The following is a 22,873-nucleotide window of genomic DNA, read 5'->3' as shown; positions in this document are numbered from 1 at the left end:
AAAGCTTCCCACTGTTCACCCTATCTATACCCTTCATAATCTTGTATACCTCTATTAGATCTCCCCTCATTCTCCGTCTTTCCAAGGAGAACCACCCCAGTCTACCCAATCTCTCCTCATAGCTAAGACCCTCCATACCAGGCAACATCCTGGTAAACTTTCTCTGCACTCTCTCCAATGCCTCCACGTCCTTCTGGTAGTGCGGCGACCAGAACTGGACGCAGTACTCCAAATGTGGCCTAACCAGCGTTCTATACAGCTGCATCATCAGACTCCAGCTTTTATACTCTATACTCCGTCCTAGAAAGGCAAGCATACCATATGCCTTCTTCACCACCTTCTCCACCTGTGTTGCCACCTTCAAGGATTTGTGGACTTGCACACCTAGGTCCCTCTGTGTTTCTATACTCCTGATGACTCTGCCATTTATTGTATAACTCCTCCCTACATTATTTCTTCAAAAATGCATCACTTCGCATTTATCCGGATTAAACTCCATCTGCCACCTCTCCGCCCAATTTTCCAGCCTATCTATATCCTGCTGTATTGCCCGACAATGCTCTTCGCTATCCGCAATTCCGCAATCAGGTCATCTCTCATCCGAAGGATGAGAGGTGACCTGATAGAGGTGTATAAGATGTTGAGGGGTATTGATAGAGTGGATTCTCAGAGGCTTTTACCCAGGGCTAAAATGGTTGCCACAAGAGGTCACAAGTTTAGGGTGCTGGGGAGTAGGTACAGAGGAGATATATGGGGTAAGTTTTTCACTCAGAAGGTGGTGGGTGCATGGAATCGGCTGCCAGTAGTGGAGGCGGATTCGATAGGGTCTTTTAAGAGACTTTTGGGTAAGTTCATGGAAGTTAGTAAGATAGAGGGTTATAGGTAAGTCTAGTAGGTAGGGACATGTTCGGCGCAACTTGTGGGCCGAAGGGCCTGTTTGTGCTGTAGCTTTTCTATGAACAACCAGTGATTCTGTCCTACATCAGAAGCAACCATTAAAAATAATTAACTGCCTGGTGTGGTAACTGTTACTGGATTATGTTTATAGTTTCTAAAATGTATAGGATGTTGTTTGGGGAGAATTATCTCTGAAGTCAGAGAACTAAAGGTGTTTGGAACTGGGTATAGCCATCGAGGTAGTCAAGTGTATTTCTAGTTGAACTTATTGTCATTTATTTCAGCATTTAATAAATTTATTTAAAATCATCACAAAAACACCACGGATTTCACACTTTCCTAACATTATATCAAATTGCAAAATACAGTTGAGGGCAGGTGTTTCAAGCTTCCCTTCTGGGATTTGGAACACCTTGGCGTTTACCATTAGCTGTGCTTTAAACACTCAAGTTTAGAAAAATGAGAGGGGACATTTGGAATTCACTCCCAACAGGGTTGTGAATGTTCCACTGCTGAATATACTTCAAGCCAAGATGGTATTGATCTCTCAGTGAATCATGGGATATGCGAGTGGGCAGGAAAGTAGAGTTTAGACCGAAGATCAGCCATGATTATATTGAATGGTGGAGCAGCCTCAATGAGCCATAGGACATGCTCCTCCTCCTATTTCTAATGTTCTCCATAAGGAAAGGGGTATAAACAGTTCCTTGTGCCACACTTGAATGATTACATCCCACCCCCACTCTCTTGGGAAAACCCCAGAAATTCCAGCACAGCATAAAAAGGGTTGGAGGCCATTGACTCCTATTTCTTGTCATTGTCCGAGAATAAATATTCCTCAGGCACTGATAAGACAATCGGCTCTCAATTTCTACCAGTGTTCATGGTGGAGAGATTTAACATGAGAAACGGTTGCATGGGAAAAAAGGAACTGACGGATACAGTGAAGTAATCAGAATAGAGTCATTGAGTCAAACAGTGCAGAAAAGGCCCTTTCGGCCCATTGAGTCTGCACTGACAATATCTATCACTAAAGGTGCGCTAATCCCATTTTCTTGCACTCGTCCAATATCCTTGGATATATTTCAGATGCTCATCCAAATATATTTTAAAGGTTGTAAGGTTTCCAACTCGACTACCTTCCCAGGTAGTGCATTCTAGATTCCCACAACCCTCTTGAGTGAAAAGATTAGTGGGATCAAACTAACTCATGTGGAGAAAAACACTGTCTTGATTGAGCAAAGGTCCAGTTCTGTGCTGTAAACATTCTAGGATTTCATGATAACATCGCTCAGGAAAGCCACATGATGCTTTGCAGCTCAGCAGGTTAATGCACTTAGCACCTGAGCCACAGAATTGGGCAAGCCACCAATTTCATCTATTTATGTTTAGATAGTGTTAAAACTAAAGCTAAAAAAGGAAAGAGGAAAACCTTTGTTGGAAGGAACAAGTGCGAGGATGTTGGGGGACGGCAGGATTGGATACAGCAGTGATGCATACACCCACCACCTACAAAATGGAACAACTTTACTTTTGGACTCATACTTGTGAATTTCGGATGAATTACCAGAACATAACTAACATGCCTGGTACTATTCCTCAGCATCAATCCTTGCCTTCTTGAGAGTGGGAGAAAAGAGGAACCATCTTTTTTAAAAGCGTAAATGGAGAAATACTTGATATCACATCCTGTCCTTACTTTGAATCTCAGGCGGAAGTGTTCCCATTGTTGAGTGATGGAATGTGGCTGGATAATCCGCTAACTGAGGCAGGAAACTTGTATCAACCGTTGTGACATTTGGCAATCGAACTGAAGGTGGTTGATAAGCAAGGACCCTATAATTCAGGGGGAAAAAAAAAAATCAGTTAACACTTTCAATAAATATGGATCATGTTAAAATAAACCACTGAATGCATTGTTACCATCAGCTCAATGAATTAATGCACTATTTGGTGTGGACTCAAGTCATTATCGACTATGAATCCATAGGAGTCAAAATCTCCACCCAGTGGTCCCTGCTACAAAATGTACCTGTGGATATTTGATGAGGACAGAAGCAGGGTCAGTTATGATGCTACTTTTTCATCATGAAATGTTAATAATCATTTTCCACTCTGAAAATGTGTCATGTGAGCAAGGAAAAAAGTTATTGGCAGTATCTGTGGTACCATATCCAGCAGCAGTGATGACAGGAACAAAGGATGGCCCAAAAAGAAAAGTTAAAATCAGTGAAAAAAGCTGCATCTTTATGCAGGTAGTGAGAAAAAAACAATTGCTTAAGAATACAGTAACAAGTACAAAACACACCCTCTTAATAATCCTATCTCCTACTAACCCTTTATTGGCAGTGTCATCTGTATCCGCTGGGTATAAGCACCTTTTCTTTAGTGGAGGTTCTGCCTCCTCATCAGAGGAAGAGCTATCAATAGTAAGATCTATAACTTCAACCCTCTTGTTGTTACTTGCTTCACTGGCTGGCACTGCAGAGGCGGTCTTGTTGGTGACATTTGAAGTTGCTGGAATTAGAAAACAATGTGTGTTGCTATAAGGAAAATAAAAGGGGAAGATTGCCAAGTGCCAGATATCTAAAATAAAAACAAAATACTTGGCATGTCAGTCAGCGACTGTGGAGAAAATTCAGATCAATTAAGTTTTAGACGTATACCCTTCGTCAGATCTAAAAGATCTGAATCTATCTTTTCTCCATAGATGCTAGATGACCTGCATTTTCTATTTGTATATTTGTAACAGATCTTTTTTTTTTAATTGACCAAAAGTTTGCCACAATGCTGATAGTCAACAAAACTTTTTTTTTTTAAAAATGTCTATCTTTTCCCATTTCAAATTTCTCCTTCCATATCAAATATCATTCCCAAATCAAGAATGCAGGCAAATTGTTTCATAACATTGCGACAACTCTAATCTGTAAATGCGCAAGAGGCAGTACACTCCAATTCGACTCATTTTTCTTCATATTAAAGGACACCCATGTGGTTGAAAAGCACAGGATAAAAAATTAAGAAGCAACAGTTAGTGATAAGCTTGCTCCAGGAAAATATTAGAACAGCCCAGTCTGGAGATGACAAAAGATAGCAGACTGGCTGAGGCTGGGGTGGAGGACGGTAATATTACAGACATGTACAAAGCTGATATTTGTGGTGGAAAGGTTATGGAGTTTGGAACTGGAAGCTCAATTTGGGATCAAATAGGTCCCAGAGGTTGGAAATAATCCCATGCAACCAGAGGTTGTGCCCAGGAAAAGAGAAGGGAATGGTGGCAAGGGTATGGGGTTTGTAACAGCAGATGACAGCTTTGGACTTTCCAAAGTATCTCCAAAGTAGAACCAATCATCCCTGCATCTTTCTTGTCAGTCTTGTATCCTTGGCCCACCATAGTCACACAGTTGTTCAAAGCCTTTATTTAGTTTTTAATGTTATCTCCAAAACAAATCCTGCACACTCATCATACCTATCCTTGCTGATCTATCCAAGGCCTCAAATAAGAACGTACTCCTCTTTAAATCCCTCCATGGCCCTACTCCTCCCCATCTCCGCAATCTTCTCTCGTCCTACAACACTTATAACTCTGTTACTGATTGCAACCACTTCTGTGCAGCCTTCCTCCTTTTGCTGCCCCAATGATGGCAAAGCCTTCAGTTGCCTCAGTCCCACTCTGAAATTTCCCCCCCATTCTCTCCTTTTATGACCCTCTTTAAAACCTACCCCGTTTACAAAGTTGTTTTTTTCAGACATATCCTTCTTTGGTATTTCTAGTATTAACTCCTCCTTTGGTTCAGCACCTCTTTGAAGTACCCAGAAACGATTATTTTAAATGAAGTCACTGCAGAAATACCGCTAACCCAAAGTTAGGGTTTGAAAGTTTGTATACAGAATACCTATTAATTCAAGAAATACAGGTATATAGCATGGCTATATAGAACATAGAACAGTACAGCACAGAACAGGCCCTTCGGCCCACGATGTTGTGCCGAGCTTTATCTGAAACCAAGATCAAGCTATCCCACTCCCCATCATCCTGGTGTGCTCCATGTGCCTATCTAATAACCGCTTAAATGTTCCGAAAGTGTCTGACTCCACTATCACTGCAGGCAGTCCATTCCACACCCCAACCACTCTCTGCGTAAAGAACCTACCTCTGATATCCTTCCTATATCTCCCACCACGAACCCTATAGTTATGCCCCCTTCTAATAGCTCCATCCACCTGAGGAAATAGTCTTTGAATGTTCACTCTATCTATCCCCTTGATCATTTTCTAAACCTCTATTAAGTCTCCCCTCAGCCTCCTCCGCTCCAGAGAGAACAGCCCTAGCTCCCTCAACCTTTCCTCATAAGACCTACCCTCCAAACCAGGCAGTATCCTGGTAAATCTCCTCTGCACTCTTTCCAGCGCTTCCACATCCTTCTTATAGTGAGGTGACCAGACTGCACACAATATTCCAAATGTGGTCTCACCAAGGTCCTGTACAGTTGCAGCATAACCCCAAGGCTCTTAAACTCCAACCCCCTGTTAATAAAAGCCAACACACTATAGGCCTTCTTCAGAGCTCTATCCACTTGAGTGGCAACCTTTAGAGATCTGTGGATATGGACCCCAAGATCTCTCTGTTCCTCCAAAAATATAGAAGATAGGTCCATTCAGCACGTTCTATTAAAGCCCCGTTTTAGCATCCAATTTGACCATATTGACTCAAGAAAGATTTTGCAACTAGTATGCAACTACCACACCATAACTCGCATCATTACACTTCACTGAGATGGTTTCATAGTACAACAACCAAAAAAAAGCACAATCAACTCAAATAGCTCGCCTTGCGACTATGTTGAATGGCTCACCACCATGTGGTCAGTTACCTCTGGCAACTGGCACCAATGATGGATGGCACAGATAGAAAGACCAGAGAAAAATGAGCAAAAAAAAAAGTGTACAGGTGGAATATCTCACGTTCTACTTTTCAATTTAGCTTTATAAAATATCAAATCATAGGAAAATGCAACAAAAAAGCAAATAGTCAAAGCTTAGAATTGTGATCACTTCCCAAACAAAGTATCCACACATTCCAGAACTCACATGTAAGCTCAACTTTTGTACACTGTGAATTGGATAATTTTAAAGATTCTTTCTTCGGCCTCATTGGACACCAGGAGCCATCTTCTTGGAACTTAATCTCATCTACATCTGTGCAAGAATTCAGGATTTCCATAAATAGACTGGAAGAAAAAACTAAAGGTTAATACAATACTTTAAAATCAAGTTGTAATCTAAAACAGTGTCACCTAAAGCTTTGATATTTCATTCTATGTGGACATAGCGTGTGACTCCCACCCAGAAAATGAGTACCTAATCCTGATAAATGGAGCAAGGCTGAATGGAGTGGAGTGATTAGGTGAGATTGGAACTGGTTTTACCCTGAAGATCTTAGAATAGGAATAAATATAGGCTATAAAGTGGGTGGCACAATATTCCTCTAAGTGGCCCTGCAGACCTAATGGGGGTGACTAGGCCGGTAAAGAAACAATACTTGCAGATTTAGAGTCCTGCCATTGAGTGACAGGACAGAGAGCATCAGCGAAATGGAAAGTTGCTGCTAAACTACATCCTGCAGCTATTTAGATCCAGTTTCCTCCCTTAGTTCAAAGATAGGTTAGGTTGATTCTCCATGCTAAATTGCCCCTTAGTGTCAGGGGGACGAGCAGGGTAAATATGTGGGGTTACGGGGCTAGAGCCTGGGTGGGACTGTTGTTAGTGCAGACTCAAATGGGCCAAATGGCCTTCTTCTGCTCTGTAGGGATTCTACGATTTGAAAATGTCACACCGACAGCTCCCAACCCTTGAACTAGACGTTGGAGCAGTGGAAGTGTACTGAGCCGACATTGACAAGAGTCCCGAGAGGGCAACATCTGAGCCTCCCCTCCCCAGGAAGACTGAGGGCAGTGATTGAGAACACAAGGCCTTGGTGCTCATTTATTCAATGTTTGGTCTGGAAGTTGGTCCTCGCATCCTGTTTCCATGTGTGCTGTTTATTACTCTTCTCCTATCAGTATCTCCCCACTTAAAAATCGAAATCAATCCTGCCTTGTCAATTAGGAACCGGAGGAAAAATGACGTGTAGATTTTTTAATGAATAATGAGTTGAGGTTTTTGATATGATTGCCGAGATCATACCTTGGTTCTGAAATATGAAAAAATGTTTTTTTTAGGCCAACTTTACATGAGACTGACTTTTACATAAATATATACGCAATCTCTGCAAACTCCAATGCATTGTATAAACTCTCCAATATACTGGGTTTAATTTTTCTTCTGTCTTGTAGAAAAATCTGGAGACACTATTTGCTTAAAATAGGCTGGTGTTGAAACAGTATTGCTACCAATGGTGTTAACATACCCATCTATTATTAAACTTTCATAGGATGCCTTTTTGTCACACACTGGACAAATCCATGTGGGCTTCTTTTCATTCATCTGAAGGTACAGGGCAGCATCGAAGCATTGTAAATGTGTACAGGTAACTGCGCGGCATGGGACTGTCAGCCGCATCTTCCCCAACTATAAAATCAAAAAATAGATCAATCTTCCGACGATATTTAAAATCAATAGACCTAAACCTAGTGTCTATCTTTGTAAAATTAAATTCTACTAACAACTGAAGTCTACTTTAGTTACGGTAGTGAAAATCTATACACTCATTTCCACTTCTCTGTATTTTCTTTATTCATGACAATAATTTGAACAGTAAGTGGGATATCAACTAAAGGATACAAAAGAAAACTGCACCTTATTTAATGCTGAACTTTTAAGCGCGTGCCGACATGCCATCCCAACAGAATTCAGAAAAAACACCCTTGCATCTAACCAAATTGGGAACTACAAAAAGGTAAGTTTTAACAGCAAACCATAAGATACATCTTTGATATTGAAAAATACTGATATGACAATCACATTTTTTATAAAGGTTTTTCTTCACAGTTCCTGCTTAGCAAAGCTCTCTTAAAAAACTGTAGGTAACTATCAGCAAATAGTATTCGTGCCATTTCGCTGGGATTTCTAGCTAAGTTACGATGAGAGATCAAAAGAACCCCTCTAGAAATTCCAGGCTCGCACAAGTACTTGCTCAGATCGAAGCATCTGCATATTACATTTGAGAACTTAGGACTTTGAACTTCAAAGCATCATTTAACTTGCACATTAAAAGCAATGAAGCAGAACAGGCAGTCCAAAGCAGAACTTATGTGAGGACACAGAGGAGGAAGCTACCACACAGTGTAATAGCTCTCACTCCCTGTCAAAAGCTGATCAATAAGTGACAGAAATTGAAGGAACTTACTGGGCACATCAACGAAACTCTTAGGCTTGTGGTTGCAATCTCACTATCAGGATCTGCAGTCAGCTTCTCTTTAACTAAAAAAAAGACACAAAGTGAGCAACAGTCACAATTATAGCCAGATTATTGGTATTTAACAGAAGGTTGAACTGGACCTGCTTACGCCAAGTTGTGCATTTTTTTTTATTCTTGGGACATGGATATCGCTAGCTGGCCAGCATTTATTGCCCATCCCAAGTTGTGCTGCAAGGTTTAGGCAGGCTGTGGAAAACGAGAAAGAATGATCCTGAGCAAGAATGATTAACTGGGGAAAATGCCAACTTTGATGGGCTAAGGACAGACCTGGACAAAAGCTTGGAAAGAAAAACAGTGACTGAATGATGGGCTACCTTCATAAGAACTAGGATCAGGAGTAGGCCATCTGGCCTCTCGAGCCTGCTCCGCCATTCAATAAGATCATGGCTGATCTTTTCAGCTCCACTTACCCACCACTCACCATAGCTCTCAATTCCTTTACTGTGCAAAAATCTATCTTTGCCTTAAAAACATGCAGTGAGGAAGCCTCAACTGCTTCACCGGGCAGGGAATTCCACAGATTCACAACCCTTTGGGTGAAGAAGTTCCTCCTCAACTCAGTCCAAAATCTGCCCCCCCTTATTTTGAGGCCATGCCTAGTTTTATTTCTAGTTTTACCAGCCAGTGGAAACAAACTCCCTGTTTCTATCTTATCTATTCCCTTCATAATTTTATAGGTTTCTATAAGATCCCCCCCTCATGTTTCTAAATTACAATGAGTATAGTCCCAGTCTACTCAGTCTGTCCTCATAAGCCAACCCTCTCAACTCTGGAATCAACCTAGTGAAGTTCCTCTGCACCCCCTCCAGTGCCAATACATCATTTCCCAACTAAGGAGGCCAAAACTGCACACAGTACTCCAGGTGTGGCCTCACCAGCACCTTATACAGCTGCACCATAACCTCCCTGCTTTTAAACTCCATCCCTCTAGCAATGAAAGACAAAATTGCATTTGCCTTCTTAATTACCTGCTGCACCTGCAAACCAACTTTTTGAGATTCATGCACAAGGACACCCAGGTCCCTCTGCACAGCAGAATGCTGCAATTTTTTACCATTTAAATAATGGTCCATTTTGCTGTTATTCCTGCCAAAATGAATGACCTCACACTTACGAACATTGTGCTCCATCTGCCAGACCCTTGCCCACTCACTTAAACTATCAATAACACTCTGCAGACTTTGCTCTACCACTCATCATAATGTCATGTGAACCCTGACACACTAGACTTGGTCCCCAACTCCAAATCATCTATGTAAATTGTAAACAATTGCGGTCCCAACACTGATCCCTAGGGCACACCACTAGTCACTGATCACCAACCAGAAAAACACCCATTTATCCCTACTCGTTGCTGTTTGTTAACCTATCCGCTATCCATGCTAATACATTACCCGTAATGCTGTGCAATTTTATCTTATGCAGCAGCCTTTTGTGCAGCACCTTGTCGAATGCCTTCTGGAAATCCAGGTACACCACATCCATTCGTTCCCCGTTATTCACCGCACTCAATGACCGCAAAGAATTCCAGTAAATTAGTTAAATATGACCTGTCTTTCATGAAGCTATGCTGTGTCTTCCCAATGGGACAATTTCTATCCAGATGTCTCGTTATTTCTTCCTTGATAATAGATTCAAACATTTTCTCCATTACAGAATTTAAGCTAACTGGCCTATAGTTACCCACCTTTTGTCTACCTCCTTTTTTAAACAGTGGCGTCACATTTACTGTTTTCCAATCTGCCAGAGAACCACCCCAGAGTCCAGCAAATTTTGATAAATTACCACGAGCACATTTGCTATTTCCCCTGCCACCTCCTTTAGTACCCTGGGCTGAATTCCATCAGGGCCAGGAGACATATCTACCTTTAGGCTCATTAGTTTGCCCAACACCATCTCTTTAGTGATCATGATCATTTCTAGGTTCTCACCTGCCATAGCCTCCTTGTCATCAATTTTTCGCATAAAGTATACAATTATCTAGGCTTCATTAATAAAGGCAGAGAGCACAAGAGTAAGATGATTATGTTGAACTTGTATAAGACACTAGTCTGACCCCAGCTAGAGTACTGTGCCCAGTTATGGATGCCGCACTTTAGGAAGGATGTGAAGGCATTGGAGAAAGAGCAAAAAAAATTCCAGGGATGAAGAATGTAAGTTATGAAGATAGATCGGAAAAGTTAGGACTGTTTTCCTTGGAGAAAAGGCTGAGAGGAGATTTGATAGAGGTTTTCAAGGTCATGAGGGATCTGGAAAAGATAGATAGGGAGAAACTGAAACTACTCAAAAGGTTTGAGGACGATGTGAGGGCACATCTTTAAAATAATTGGCATAAGAAGCAAAACAACAGTAGAAAAAAGTTCAAGTAGTCAGCGATTAAGATCTGGAATAATCTGTGATTATTAGGTCATTCCTCCCATCGGTAACCAAAGTGGTATGTCGGTTTTGCAGGGGAATGGCCACAGGAGATTCTTGCACTGCCTGCCTAGTCCTCTGGCACTGCTTGGTGATAACCCATTTCTTTCCTGCTTGTCAAGTCTTGAGCCTGCAATGTGACCACATCTCTATACACGCTATCCACAATATTCTCTGAACCGCAGATGCTCCATAGTGTCCCAGCCGCTGCTCCAGCTGCACAACCCAGGCTTCTAAGAGCTGCAGCTGGAGACAGTTCCTGCACACATGCTGGAACTGAAAATGTTCCTGGCTTCCCACGTAGAGGAGGGGTACTCCACAGCATTGAGTTCTCCTGCTATGACTTATCCCTTTAAATTAAACCTGTTAGAAAATACTTAAAATTAAAATATTACTCTAAGGCCCTTCTTCCCTGGTCCTTGTTACTACAGAATATAGTCCTTACAACTATAAACCACAAACTGTGAGATAAAAGTAGAAAATACTTATCTTGATTTGATTTATTATTGTCACATGTATTTGTATAGTGAAAAGTATTGGTTCTTGCACACTATACAAACAAACATACCGTTCATAGAGAAGGAAAAGAGAGGGTGCCAAATATAGTGTTACAGTCATAGCTAGGGTGTGGAGAAAGATCAACCTATTTAAGGAAGGTCTATTCAAAAGTCTGATGGCAGCAGGAAAGAAGCTGTTCTTGAGTCAGTTGGTGCATGACGTCAGACTTTTGCATTATTTTCCTGACAGAAGGTGGAAGAGTGCGTGTCCGGGGTACGTGGTGCCCTTAATTATGCTGGCTGCTTTTCCGAGGTAGTGGGAGGTGTAGACAGTCAATGGATGGGAGGCTGGTTTGCGTGATGGACTGGGCTTCGTCCACGACCCTTTGTAGTTTCATGCGGTCTTGGATAGAGCAGGAGCCATACCAGCTGTGATACAACCAGAAAAGATGCTTTCTATGGTACACCCGTAAAGGTTTTTGAGAGTTGTAGCAGACATGCCAAATTTCCTAAGCCTCCTGAGAAAGTAGAGGTGTTGGTGGGCTTTCTTCACTATAGCGTCGGCATGGAGGGACCTGGATAGGTTGTTGGTGATCTGGACACCTAGGAACTTGAAGCTCTCGGCCATTTCCACTACATTCCCCTTGATATAGACAGGGGCATGTCCTCCATTACACTTCCTCAAGTTGATGACTATCTCCTTAGTTTTGCTGGCACCGTTTCACCATATTCTCTATCTCTTTCCTGTACTCCGTCTCATCATTGTTTGCGATCCCACCCACAATAGTGGTGTCATCAGCAAGCTTGAAAGTCAAGCTGGAGTGGAATTTGGCCACATAGTCATAGGTGTATAAGGAGTATGGCAATGGGCTGAGGATACAGCCTTGTGGGGCACCGGTGTTGAAAATAATCGAGGTGTTGCTTAGCCTCACTGATTGGTGCCTGAGGGCTAGGAAGTCTAGGATCCAGTTTGCACAGGGAGGAGCCATGCCCTAGGCCACGGAGTTTGGAGATGAGTTTTGTAAGAATAATGGTGTTGAAGGCTGAGCTATAGTCAATAAATAGGAGTCTGACACAAGTGTCTTTGTTATCCAGGTGTTCCAGGGTTGAGTGCAGGGCCAGGAATATGGAGTCTGCTGTGGACCTGTTGCAATAATAGGTGAACTGTAGTGGATCCAGGTCATCTGGGAGGCTGGAATTGATCCGTGCCATGACTAACCTTTCAAAACACTTCATAATCTCGGATGTCAGAGCCATCAGGCGATAGTCATTAAGGCACGCAGCCTGGCTTTTCTTTGGTACAGGAATGATGGTCATCTTCTTGAAGCAGCTAGGGCCTTCAGGTCGGTGTAAAGAGGTTAAAAATGTCTGTGAATACCCCGCCAGCGGGTTGGCACAGGATCCGAGTGCTCATCCGGGTACCTCATCCGGGCCAGTCGCTTTCCATGGATTGACTTTCAAGAAGGCTGATCTGACGTCTGTGATGGTGACCTCAGATACTAGTTCGGCCCAAGGCTTTCAGGACAGAAGACGTGTTCTCGCTGACCTCTTGCTCAAAACGGCATAGAATGAGTTGGGTGAGCTCATTGGACCTATCAGACCGGACTCACTTAATTTGCTATTTTCTACTTGCCCAGCGTCACTTTTAAATCCTGACGTCACCTCAGGAGCTCCAAACTATCCCTCAGATTTCTCACTGCATTTTCATGCTATTTTCAATCTCACCTCGCACTCTCCTCTTGGTCCATAGCCTTGTAAATTACTGCACATCCAAATGGTCATGAGGATTTCTGACTTTACATGGAATGAGTTCCAGTTTCCTACCACCCTCTGGCTGAGAGAAATTCTTCTCGTATCCCTTCTGAATCTCCGACACCTCTTAACATAAATCTATGCTCCCTAGTTATGGAACCCTCAACCAAGGGCACTTCCTATTTAGTCTATCTAGATCCCTCATGATTGTATACATTTCAATTGGGTCTCTCCTCAGCCTGCTTTGTCCTAAAGAAAACCACCGTAGCCTATCCAACCTGAAAAGTTGGGCATGCTTTCATCAGAACAGATGAGGTTACATGGTAATTAGATAGAGATGTTTAAAATTATGAAGTGGAGCAGGGTCGATAGAAATAAATCATTTCCAGTAGTTGTGGAGTCTAGAATTGAGATACAAGTTTAACATGATCAATTTACAGTTTAAAAGGTGTAACTGAAATAAAAACATTATGTTTTTCATAGAAAAGTTTTTAAACTCAGTCTAACTCATCAGCTGGAATTAATTTCATTGCTGATGTGACAAAGAAGTCCTTGCTTCAGAGCTGAATAATCAAAATCAGCTCTCTCTCTCAATCAAACACACTGACAGACTAAGCCAACCTAAATACTGTATTAGGTTTCAACTTACTAAGTGCTCTGGAATGGTCAGAATTCCTGATGCCTTTGTTCCGCAGCCTCTGCAGCAATACAGCCGATGTCAGTTGCTTCACTAAAAATACAGACACCGAATAATTCTGGAAAACAATACAACACAGATCGGCTTCAAGACTACTTTTAAATGGTGGAGTCTGAATTCTGAAAAGTGGCAATGCACAACTGTGAATTATCGTTTGGTTTTGTACGGTAAAGATGCATTATATTGCTTAGCCTTGCAATGAACAAAACTCAAGTGAACAAAAATTTTTCAGTTGCTGCAAAGAGGGAACCCTGGCTGTTACTGTCACCAGTTACATGTAGGCAACATACAAGAAAAGGGAAAATTCGAATTGTAGCTCAGGCCACAGAACAAGAACCTCCATTTTAACAGTCGTTCGCAATACGGCTTTTTAATGCTATTTTACCAAGTCGCTAGAAGTGGATGCATTTCAGCTAGTGATGCATATTACAATTTTCAGTAACAGGTGACTTAAAAATTAACAGTTGTTTGATAGTACAGAAATTGAATATTGCTGAAGAGAGAAAGGTGTTACTGAAGCTTTTCAGCTTGCACTCATCAGGACAAACACAAGAATACCAAATTTCAAGCAATCACAACAATTTACATTACAGGAGAAAAGGGAGAAAATTAATTGGCAAATCGACTCTAACTGCTGAGGCATTGGCATGGAGGAAGCAGTGGGGAACTGTAGGCTTCCCAAGCTCTGGGGTAAATGAAAAAAGTGCAAGGCCTGAACGTATTCCGTTTTTTATAGAAAGCACGTCCCTGCCTATGAATCTATATCACTTCTAAGCAAACGTAAATGAGCCACTTTCAAGTTTTACTGATTATCTTAAATTGGTTGTTGGTGTAGCTATTGGCACCCAAGGGATTGTTCATCAAGTGAAGCCCAACAACAGACCAGAAATGGAGGAACACAGATCTTGAGGGCTATGGGACTGGAAGAGGTTACACTGAGTCAAGTAAAATTATTAGTATTAACTTATATTCAAAAGTCTTTGCACTTTATGCCACAACAAAAAGTTAACCGTAAGCATTCTTAATGAAAAACAGGGCAAGAAATTAAACAGTTACAGTTACTCCTAAATGAGGCCCAGGTTTAACATTCAATAGCAGGTAAGGCACTTACTCTTCCCATTTCTGGTGCCCAAGAAACAGAAATTTGATTGGGTACAGCAGAGGAGAGCCTAACTTGTGATGTGATGTTTAAAGGCCGACCAGGTCGCTTCTGCTCGACACCATTTTTAAGTGGTGGGGTAAACCCCTGCAAATAAAGAACAGTGATCAACAAGGAAGAACGTAATATGTCTGAAATACCATCGTCAAGAATGAATGGACTGAAAAAAAACTAAAATGAACGCAAGTAAAAATTCTGTACTTATCATGCTTCCCAAAGAAAACCCAAGAACAACAAAACAGTATTCTTGCATATCTTAATAAATAGAACAGTGAAACGTCTCTGCTGGTTCGGTAAGTTACATGACGAGGAATGCAAAGAGCCACGTGATGGGAATAGTAGCATATGTTCATGGAATCATAGAATCACTACAGTGCAGAAAGATGCTATTTGGTCCATCCAGCCTGCACCGACAACAATCCTACACAGACCCTATCCCCGCAACCCTATGTATTTAGCCTGTTAGTCCCTGACATTAAGGGGCAATTTCACATGACCAATCCACCTAACCTGCACATCTTTCGGAGCACCTGGAGGAAATCCAAACAGACACGGGGAGAATGTGCAAACTCCACACAGACAGTCACCTGAGGATGGAATTGAACCCGGGTCTATGGCGCTGTGAGGCAGCAGTGCTAGCCACTCTGCCGCCGTGCACAGGACTAAAGGTCTGTGTTAATGATTTTTAAACTTTTTTCACAGGCTATGGCTGTCATTAGTGAGGCCAGCATTTATTTCCTATTCCTAATCGCCCTCGAGATGTGGTGGTGAGCTGCCACTACAGGAGATCTGGAGACACAAGTTCATAAGTCCACCATGGTAGATGGGGAATTTAAATTCAAATTAATTAAATCGATCTGGAATAAAGTTAGTACCAATAATGGTGAACGTGAAAGTAATGGATGAGGGTAAAAGTCTAATCTGGCTCATTGGGGGAAGAAATCTTCTGCCTTTATCTGGTTGAGCCTATATGCGACACCAGACTCATGACAGAACTGTCCTTGAACATAATCTAGCAAGCCCCTAAACTGTATCAATCTGCTTCAAAAAGAATAAAACCAAGATGGACTATATGCCATTGACATAAGCAACAAATAGAACAAAGACCCAATTCGCCGTGCAAAGTTCTCCTCAGTAACAGAATTCTCCCACCGACCAGTCAAAATAAGGTTTTCCCTTTTATTTAACTCCGGTATCCAAGTACTAAAACATTCCTTTCTCCCAGCATCACCTGATCAGCACTGCATTCAACTCTTCAATTCCCAAAGACATTTCTGTATTTTCAGCTGGTTAAGTATAAACTTACCGGTAATGGATAAAGTTTTCCATTTACTTTTATGCACAAATTATTAGGATAATTGTCTTCCTGTGGGCAGCTCGTCTCTGCAAGACAAAACCTGAAACCAAATGAACAATGGAATCGGATCAGTTAAGAATTCTGATGAAGAAATGAGGGAAAAAAGTGGAAATGCTAATCTACTCATTGGTTTGAAGGTTACATCCACAAGCCATGCATTAGAAGTATTAATTATTACCTTGCCTTTATATTGTATCTTCAACATAGGAAATTGCCCAATGTTTTGGAAAATTGTCCCAAAAATACTTGCCACCTAAGAGCTTAAGAAATAGAAGCAGGAGTAAGCCTATTCAGCCCACTCCACTGTTCATGGCTGATCTTTTAACATTATTTTCCTGCACTATCCCCTTATCTCTTTATGTTTTTAATATGTAGAAATCTATCAATCTCAGTCTTGACATAATCAACGAAGCGGCACAGTAGCACAGTGGTTAGCACTACTGCTTCACAGCTCCAGGGACCTGGGTTCGATTCCCGGTTTGGGTCACTGTCTGTGTGGAGTTTGCACATTCTCTTCGTGTCTGCGTGGGTTTCCTCCGGGTGCTCCGGTTTCCTCCCACAGTCCAAAGATGTGCGGGTTAGGTTGATTGGCCATGCTAAAATTGCCCCTTAGTGTCCTGAGATGCGTAGGTTAGAGGGATTAGTGGGTAAAATATGTAGGGATATGGGGATAGGGCCTGGGTGGGATTGTGGTCGGTGCAGACTCGATGGGCCGAATGGCCTCTTTCTGTACTGTAGGGTTTCTATGAAAAAAAACGATTGAGCCTCCAGAGCCCTCTGGGGCAGAGAATTCCAAAGATTCAGCACCATCTGAGTGGAGAAATTCCTCCACGTTCCAGAACTAAATGACCCACCTGGAGGTATATTAACATTTATTTAGAAAAAACAAAATCCGATAATAAAATGAATTTAACCCAGCATATTGATAGTAAAGGTAGAACTATTGTACATATTAACTGCCTTAAAAAGGCTGGAATATATGTAGGTGGAGCTATGAATATTGGAATTAAATAGGGTTACTACAAACACAAATGACAAATGCCTCAAGGCTCAATGACAAACAGGTTAGTTGCTGCTGATTTCTTCAGGCTGCGTCTACCATTCTACAAGCATTTGGTGCTTTCTATGCTTGTTGGAAGTTGAAAACGTCTATGGGGAGGCTCCGGGAGTTCTTCCACAAACCCCAAGAGGCCAACAGCGAACCCAATGAGACAGCCAATGAACCAAAACAGCGGACAGAGATTCGCGGTGCAGCAACCGAAGAGGAAAGAGTCAAATTGGACCCCTCCGGAAGGCCACTGCTCTAGGCTCAACATGTATGCTCAAGCCATCAGGAGATGCGTCAATGCCAGATTCATCAGCCGCACTCAAGACAGCCCCGAATGTCACCCAAGCACAACGCAATGCCATCCGCGTTGATGACCAACCATTGTCATCAGATGAAGGAGGCGCCACCGTCATACTGAACAGAACGGATTACTGCAAAGAAGTGTACCGACAACTGAACAACCAGGAACACTACAGACTATTACCCCGATCCGGCCAAAGAACATACCTGCCAACTCAACAGACTGATCAAGACTTTGATCCGGACCTTCAGAGCACCCTCTGCGCTCTCATCCCACGTACTCCCCGTGTTGGAGATCTCTATTGCTTCCCGAAGATACACAAGGCCAACACACCCAGCTGTTCCATCGTATCAGGCAGTGGGACCCTGTGCGAGAATCTCTCTGGCTATGTCGAGTGCACCCTAAACCCATCCTACAAAGAACGCCCAGCTTCTGTCACGACACTACAGACTTCTTACAGAAATTCAGCACCCATGGAGCAGTTGAAGGAGCACTCCTCGTCACAATGGATGTCTCGGAATTCTACACCAGCATCCCCCACGACAACTACATTTTTGCAACTGCCTCAGTACTCAACACGGACAACTGCCAATCTCCAGATGCAATTCTACAACTCATCCACTTAATCCTGGACCACAATGTCTTCACCTTCAACAAGTTCTTTATCCAGACACACGGAACAGCCATGGGGACCAAATTTGCACCTCAATACACCAACATTTTCATGCACAAGTTCGAACAAGACCTCTTCACCGCACAGAACTTTCAATCAACGCTATATACTAGATACATCGATGACATTTTCTTCCTTTGGATTCATGGCGAAGAATTACTGAAACAACTACATGGGGACATCAACAAGTTCCATCCCACCATCAGACTCACCATGGACTATTCTCCAGAATCGGTTGCATTCTTGGACACACGCATCTCCATCAAGATCAGTCACCTCAGCACTTCACTGTGAGGTTATCTATGGGCTTGTGGTACAATGCTCCACTTCTCCAGCTTTCACCCTAAACACGTTAAAGCCATCCCCTACGGACAAGCCCTCCATATACACAGGATCTGCTCAGATGAGGAGGAACGCAATAGACACCTACAGACGCTGAAAGACGCCCTCGTAAGAACAGGATATGGCGTTCGACTCATCGATCGACATTTCTGATCTGCCAGAGCGAAAAACCGCACCGACCTCCTCAGAAGATAAACACAGGACGACCGACAGAGTACCCTTCGTCATCCAGTACTTCCCCGGAATGGAGAAGCTACGACATCTTCGGAGCCTTCAACATGTCAGATGACGAACATCGCGCCAAGGCCATCCCCACACCCCCTCGACTTGCCTTCAAACAACCGTGCAACCTCAAACAGGCCATTGTTCACAGCAAACTACCAGCCTTCAGGAGAACAGCGATCACGACACCACACAACCCTGCCACAACCTCTGCAAGACATGCCGGATCGACACGGATGCCATCATCATACGTGAGAACACCATCCACCAGGTACACGGTACACACTCATGCGACTCAGCCAATGTTGTCTACCTTATAAGCTGCGGGAAAGGCTGTCCCAAGGCATGGTACATCAGCGAGACCATGCAGACACTACGACAACAGATGAGTGGACACCGCTCGACAATCACCAGGCAGGAGTGCTCCTTTCCTGTCGGAGAATACTTCAGCAATCAAGGGCATTGAGCCTCTGATCTTCGGGTAAGCGTTCTCCAAGGCGGCCTTCAAAACACACGACAGTGCAGAATCGCCAAGCAGAAATTGATAGCCAAGTCCCGCACACATGAGGACAGCCTCAACCGGGACCTTGGGTTCATGTCACACTATGTGTAATCCCCACCATTTGGCCTGAGCTTGCAAAATCCTACTAACTGTCCTGGCTTGAGACAATTCACATCTCTTTAACCTGTGATTATCCCTCTCTCCATTCGCACTGTCTGTACCTGTAAAGACTTAATTACCTGTAAAGACTCGCATTCCAACCATTATCTTGCAATTGAGTCTTTGTCTATATATATGCCCCGTTTGTGAACCCAACTCTCCATTCACTTGATGAAGGAGCAGTGCTCCGAAAGCTCGTAGTACCAAATAAACCTGTTGGACTTTAACCTGGTGTTGTGAGACTTCTTACTGCATTCACATCAGGTCACTGAACTTCATTGCAGTGTCTCCTGGTCCTCAGGGTTTGATTCCTGCATTGGCCTCCACGGTTATCTGCTTCAACTGTGTGTCTTTCCCTGCTGCAAACACAGGACTTCTCTTTCCACCTCCTGAACCAAAAGCTCCAGCACAGCATCCAAAAACCTTGAAGCATACTCTCTCGCCTGCTTTGCCATTCATTCCCAGTCCAGATTCTCTTCAAACATGATTCCCAGCACCTGCTCCAGCCACAATGGATCGCCCCTTTAAAAAGTGCATGCTCACTTTAAATGGCGTTCGCCAATGAACAGTTAGAACTGTCTGCACACAGAGATCATTCAAATGAGCAAGCAGCACGAGGTTGGCCTGCTGTCTCATTGATCTGATTTATTATTGTCACTGTATTAGTATACAGTGAAAAGTATTGTTTCTTGCGCACTATACAGACAAAGCATACCGTTCATAGAGAAGGAAAGGAGAGGGTGCAAAATGTAGTATTACAGTCATAGCTAGGGTGTAGGGAAAGATCAACGGAATGCAAGGTAGGTCCATTCAAAAGTCTGATGGCAGCAGGGAAGAAACTGTTCTTGAGTCAGTTGGTATGTGACCGCAGACTTTTGTATCTTTTCCCCGATGGAATAGATTATGTCCGGGGTGTGTGGGGTCCTTAATTATGCTGGCTGCTTTGCCGAGGCAGCGGGAAGTGTAGACACAGTAAATGGATGGGAGGCTGGTTTGCGTGATGGATTGGGCTACATTGGAATCAATAGTTAATCATGCATTGTGATCCTTGCACCCATTTTCATGAACTATTAATTAATCCTCTCAGTTTCATATTAAAGTTAAAAAATTAAGACAAGTTCAATAATCTTCATCAATACTTAGTTACTGACAATTTGCATTGAGCCACTTGTTTGCCATTGCCAGTCTCCCCGTAGATTACTATTACATTGCTTGCTCCTCTATACTCTGCCTATAGAAATAGCATCCATATTTTTTATTCAGCTGTCGTCGGATTTTTAAGTTCATAGTAATAACTCAAAAAATCTTCACGATTTAGTAAGTAATTTTTGGCAAATATGTTATAGGTTTTGTTCACCAAGTTCCTGTAACATCTAGTCGAGAGGGTGAACAAATACCTAGCTTCTGGATCTATTCCGATGCATGACTCTTCTTCCCAAGTGTTGAGTTAAAAAGCACCTGCCTTTCTCCTCAACAGCAAAAGTAAACTAGAATTTAACCAAATGCAAGTGAGGTGGTGGAAAGAACAAGTTTAAATTCCAATGCACTATGACGCTGAGCTTGCGTGTTCAAAATACTGTGCATCTCCACAAGTAAGGTTCAACAAGAACCTTGTGAGAGGGAGGTCATGCCTCACTAACCTGGTGGAGCTTTTTGAAGAAGTGACTAGAATGGTTGACGAGGGAAGGGCTGTGGATGTCGTCTATATGGACTTTAGTAAAGCGTTTGACAAAGTCCCTCATGGTAGGTTGGTGCAAAAGGTTGGATCTCATGGGATAAAGGGGGAGGTGGCTAGATGGGTGGAGAACTGGCTTGGTCAGAAGACAGAGGGTGGTAGTGGAAGGGTCTTTTTCCGGCTGGATGCCCGTGACTAGTGGTGTTCCGCAGGGCTCTCGCAGGGCTCTGTAATGGGACCTCTGCTGTTTGTGATTTATATAAACGATCTGGAAGGAGGTGTAACTGGGGTGATCTGTAAGTTTGCGGAAGACACGAAAATGGCTGGACTTGCAGATAGTGAGGAACATTGTCAGAGGCTACAGAAGGATCTAGATAGGCTGGAAATTTGGGCAAAGAAATGGCAGATGGAGTTCAATCCAGAAAAATGCGAAGTGATGCATTTTGGTAGAACGAACGTAGGGGGGAGCTATACGATAAATGGCAGAACCATAAAGGGTGTAGATACGCAGAGGGACCTGGGTGTGCAAGTCCACAGATCCTTGAAGGTGACGTCACAGGTGGAGAAGGTAGTGAATAAGGCATATGGCATGCTTGCCTTTATAAGATGGAGCATAGAGTATAAAAGTTGGGGTCTGATGTTGCAGTTGTATAGAACGTTGGTTCAGCCGCATTTGGAATACTGCACCCAGTTCTGGTCGCCACACTACCAGAAGGATGTGAAGGCTTTGGAGAGAGTGCAGAGGAGGTTTACCAGGATGTTGCCTGGTATGGAGGGTCTTAGCTATGAGGAGAGATTGGGTAAACTGGGGATGTTCTCCCTGGAAAGACGGAGGATGAGGGGTGACCTAATAGAGGTGTATAAAATTATGAAAGGCATAGATAGGGTGAACAGTGGGAAGCTTTTTCCCAGGTCGGTGGTGACGTTCACGAGGGGTCATAGGACGTATTTTACACAGAGGGCGGTGGGGGCCTGGAATGCGCTGCCGGGCAAGGTGGTGGAGGCGGACATACTGGGAACGTTTAAGACTTATCTAGATAGCCACATGAACGGAGTGGGAATGGAGGGACACAAAAGAATGGTCTAGTTTGGACCAGGGAGCAGCGCGGGCTTGGAGGGCCGAAGGGCCTGTTCCTGTGCTGTATTGTTCTTTGACATTGTCTCCAAGGTAGAATTAAAACACAGCAAAAAAATCTTCAAAGATATCAACTGACCTTATCTGAACAATATACCAAAATAGATTAACTCACCTCAATTGCACCTGCACAATATAGTCTCTTCTTCCACCTGGCAAAAAGTCCCTATAAGGAATGTGGTAGATCAAATTACTTAAAAATAAACTGTGCTGTGCCAATTTCTCTCAAGTCATGAACATTTGCACACTTATTTTTAAGATATGGTTGACAACCTAATATGAAGTACTGAAACAGTAAAAACTATGCCCAATAATCCCAAATGAATACAGACCACACACAACGCATGGTAATTTGGTTCTCTGTTCTTCCCGACACCTGAAGGCACCAACACATCCCGGAATGCCATTTCTCAAAGGCTGGCTGCACCTTGTTCTCAGTTGGCTATTCCCATATGAAAGTGAATGTTGGAATGTTTTTCAATGTTAGAGGTATCACCGCTGAATCCTTAATGGGTATCTATAATGTGTAGTTTCCCGCAGGTGTCAATGGATCAAAAGTCAGAAGCAGGTAACATGACTGAGTTTCTTTTTCCTAATCTAGGGTTGCTAATACCAGTTGCAC

The 22,873-nt window shown here is 42.9% G+C and overlaps 1 protein-coding gene across 10 annotated transcripts in view; it reads right to left on the bottom strand.

Moving 5' to 3' along the window:
- pias2 (protein inhibitor of activated STAT, 2) overlaps positions 1-22,873 on the bottom strand; it is a 53,779-nt gene that overhangs the window by 14,059 nt on the left and 16,847 nt on the right. For all 10 annotated transcript variants that reach the window (XM_078222688.1, XM_078222722.1, XM_078222715.1 and 7 more), the window contains 9 exons: positions 22,367-22,417; positions 16,144-16,234; positions 14,790-14,924; positions 13,631-13,736; positions 8,246-8,319; positions 7,307-7,467; positions 5,989-6,128; positions 3,234-3,414; positions 2,597-2,733 (listed from right to left, as the gene is read on the bottom strand). In XM_078222688.1, the coding sequence (XP_078078814.1) occupies positions 2,597-2,733; positions 3,234-3,414; positions 5,989-6,128; positions 7,307-7,467; positions 8,246-8,319; positions 13,631-13,736; positions 14,790-14,924; positions 16,144-16,234; positions 22,367-22,417 (1,076 nt within the window). The remainder of the gene's footprint in view (positions 1-2,596; positions 2,734-3,233; positions 3,415-5,988; positions 6,129-7,306; positions 7,468-8,245; positions 8,320-13,630; positions 13,737-14,789; positions 14,925-16,143; positions 16,235-22,366; positions 22,418-22,873) is intronic.

The sequence above is a fragment of the Mustelus asterias genome, chromosome 1, assembly GCF_964213995.1.
Source record: "Mustelus asterias chromosome 1, sMusAst1.hap1.1, whole genome shotgun sequence".
Taxonomy (NCBI): domain Eukaryota; kingdom Metazoa; phylum Chordata; class Chondrichthyes; order Carcharhiniformes; family Triakidae; genus Mustelus; species Mustelus asterias.
The sequence above is the reverse complement of the archived record's forward strand: the minus strand, read 5'-3'. Positions and strand labels throughout refer to the sequence as shown.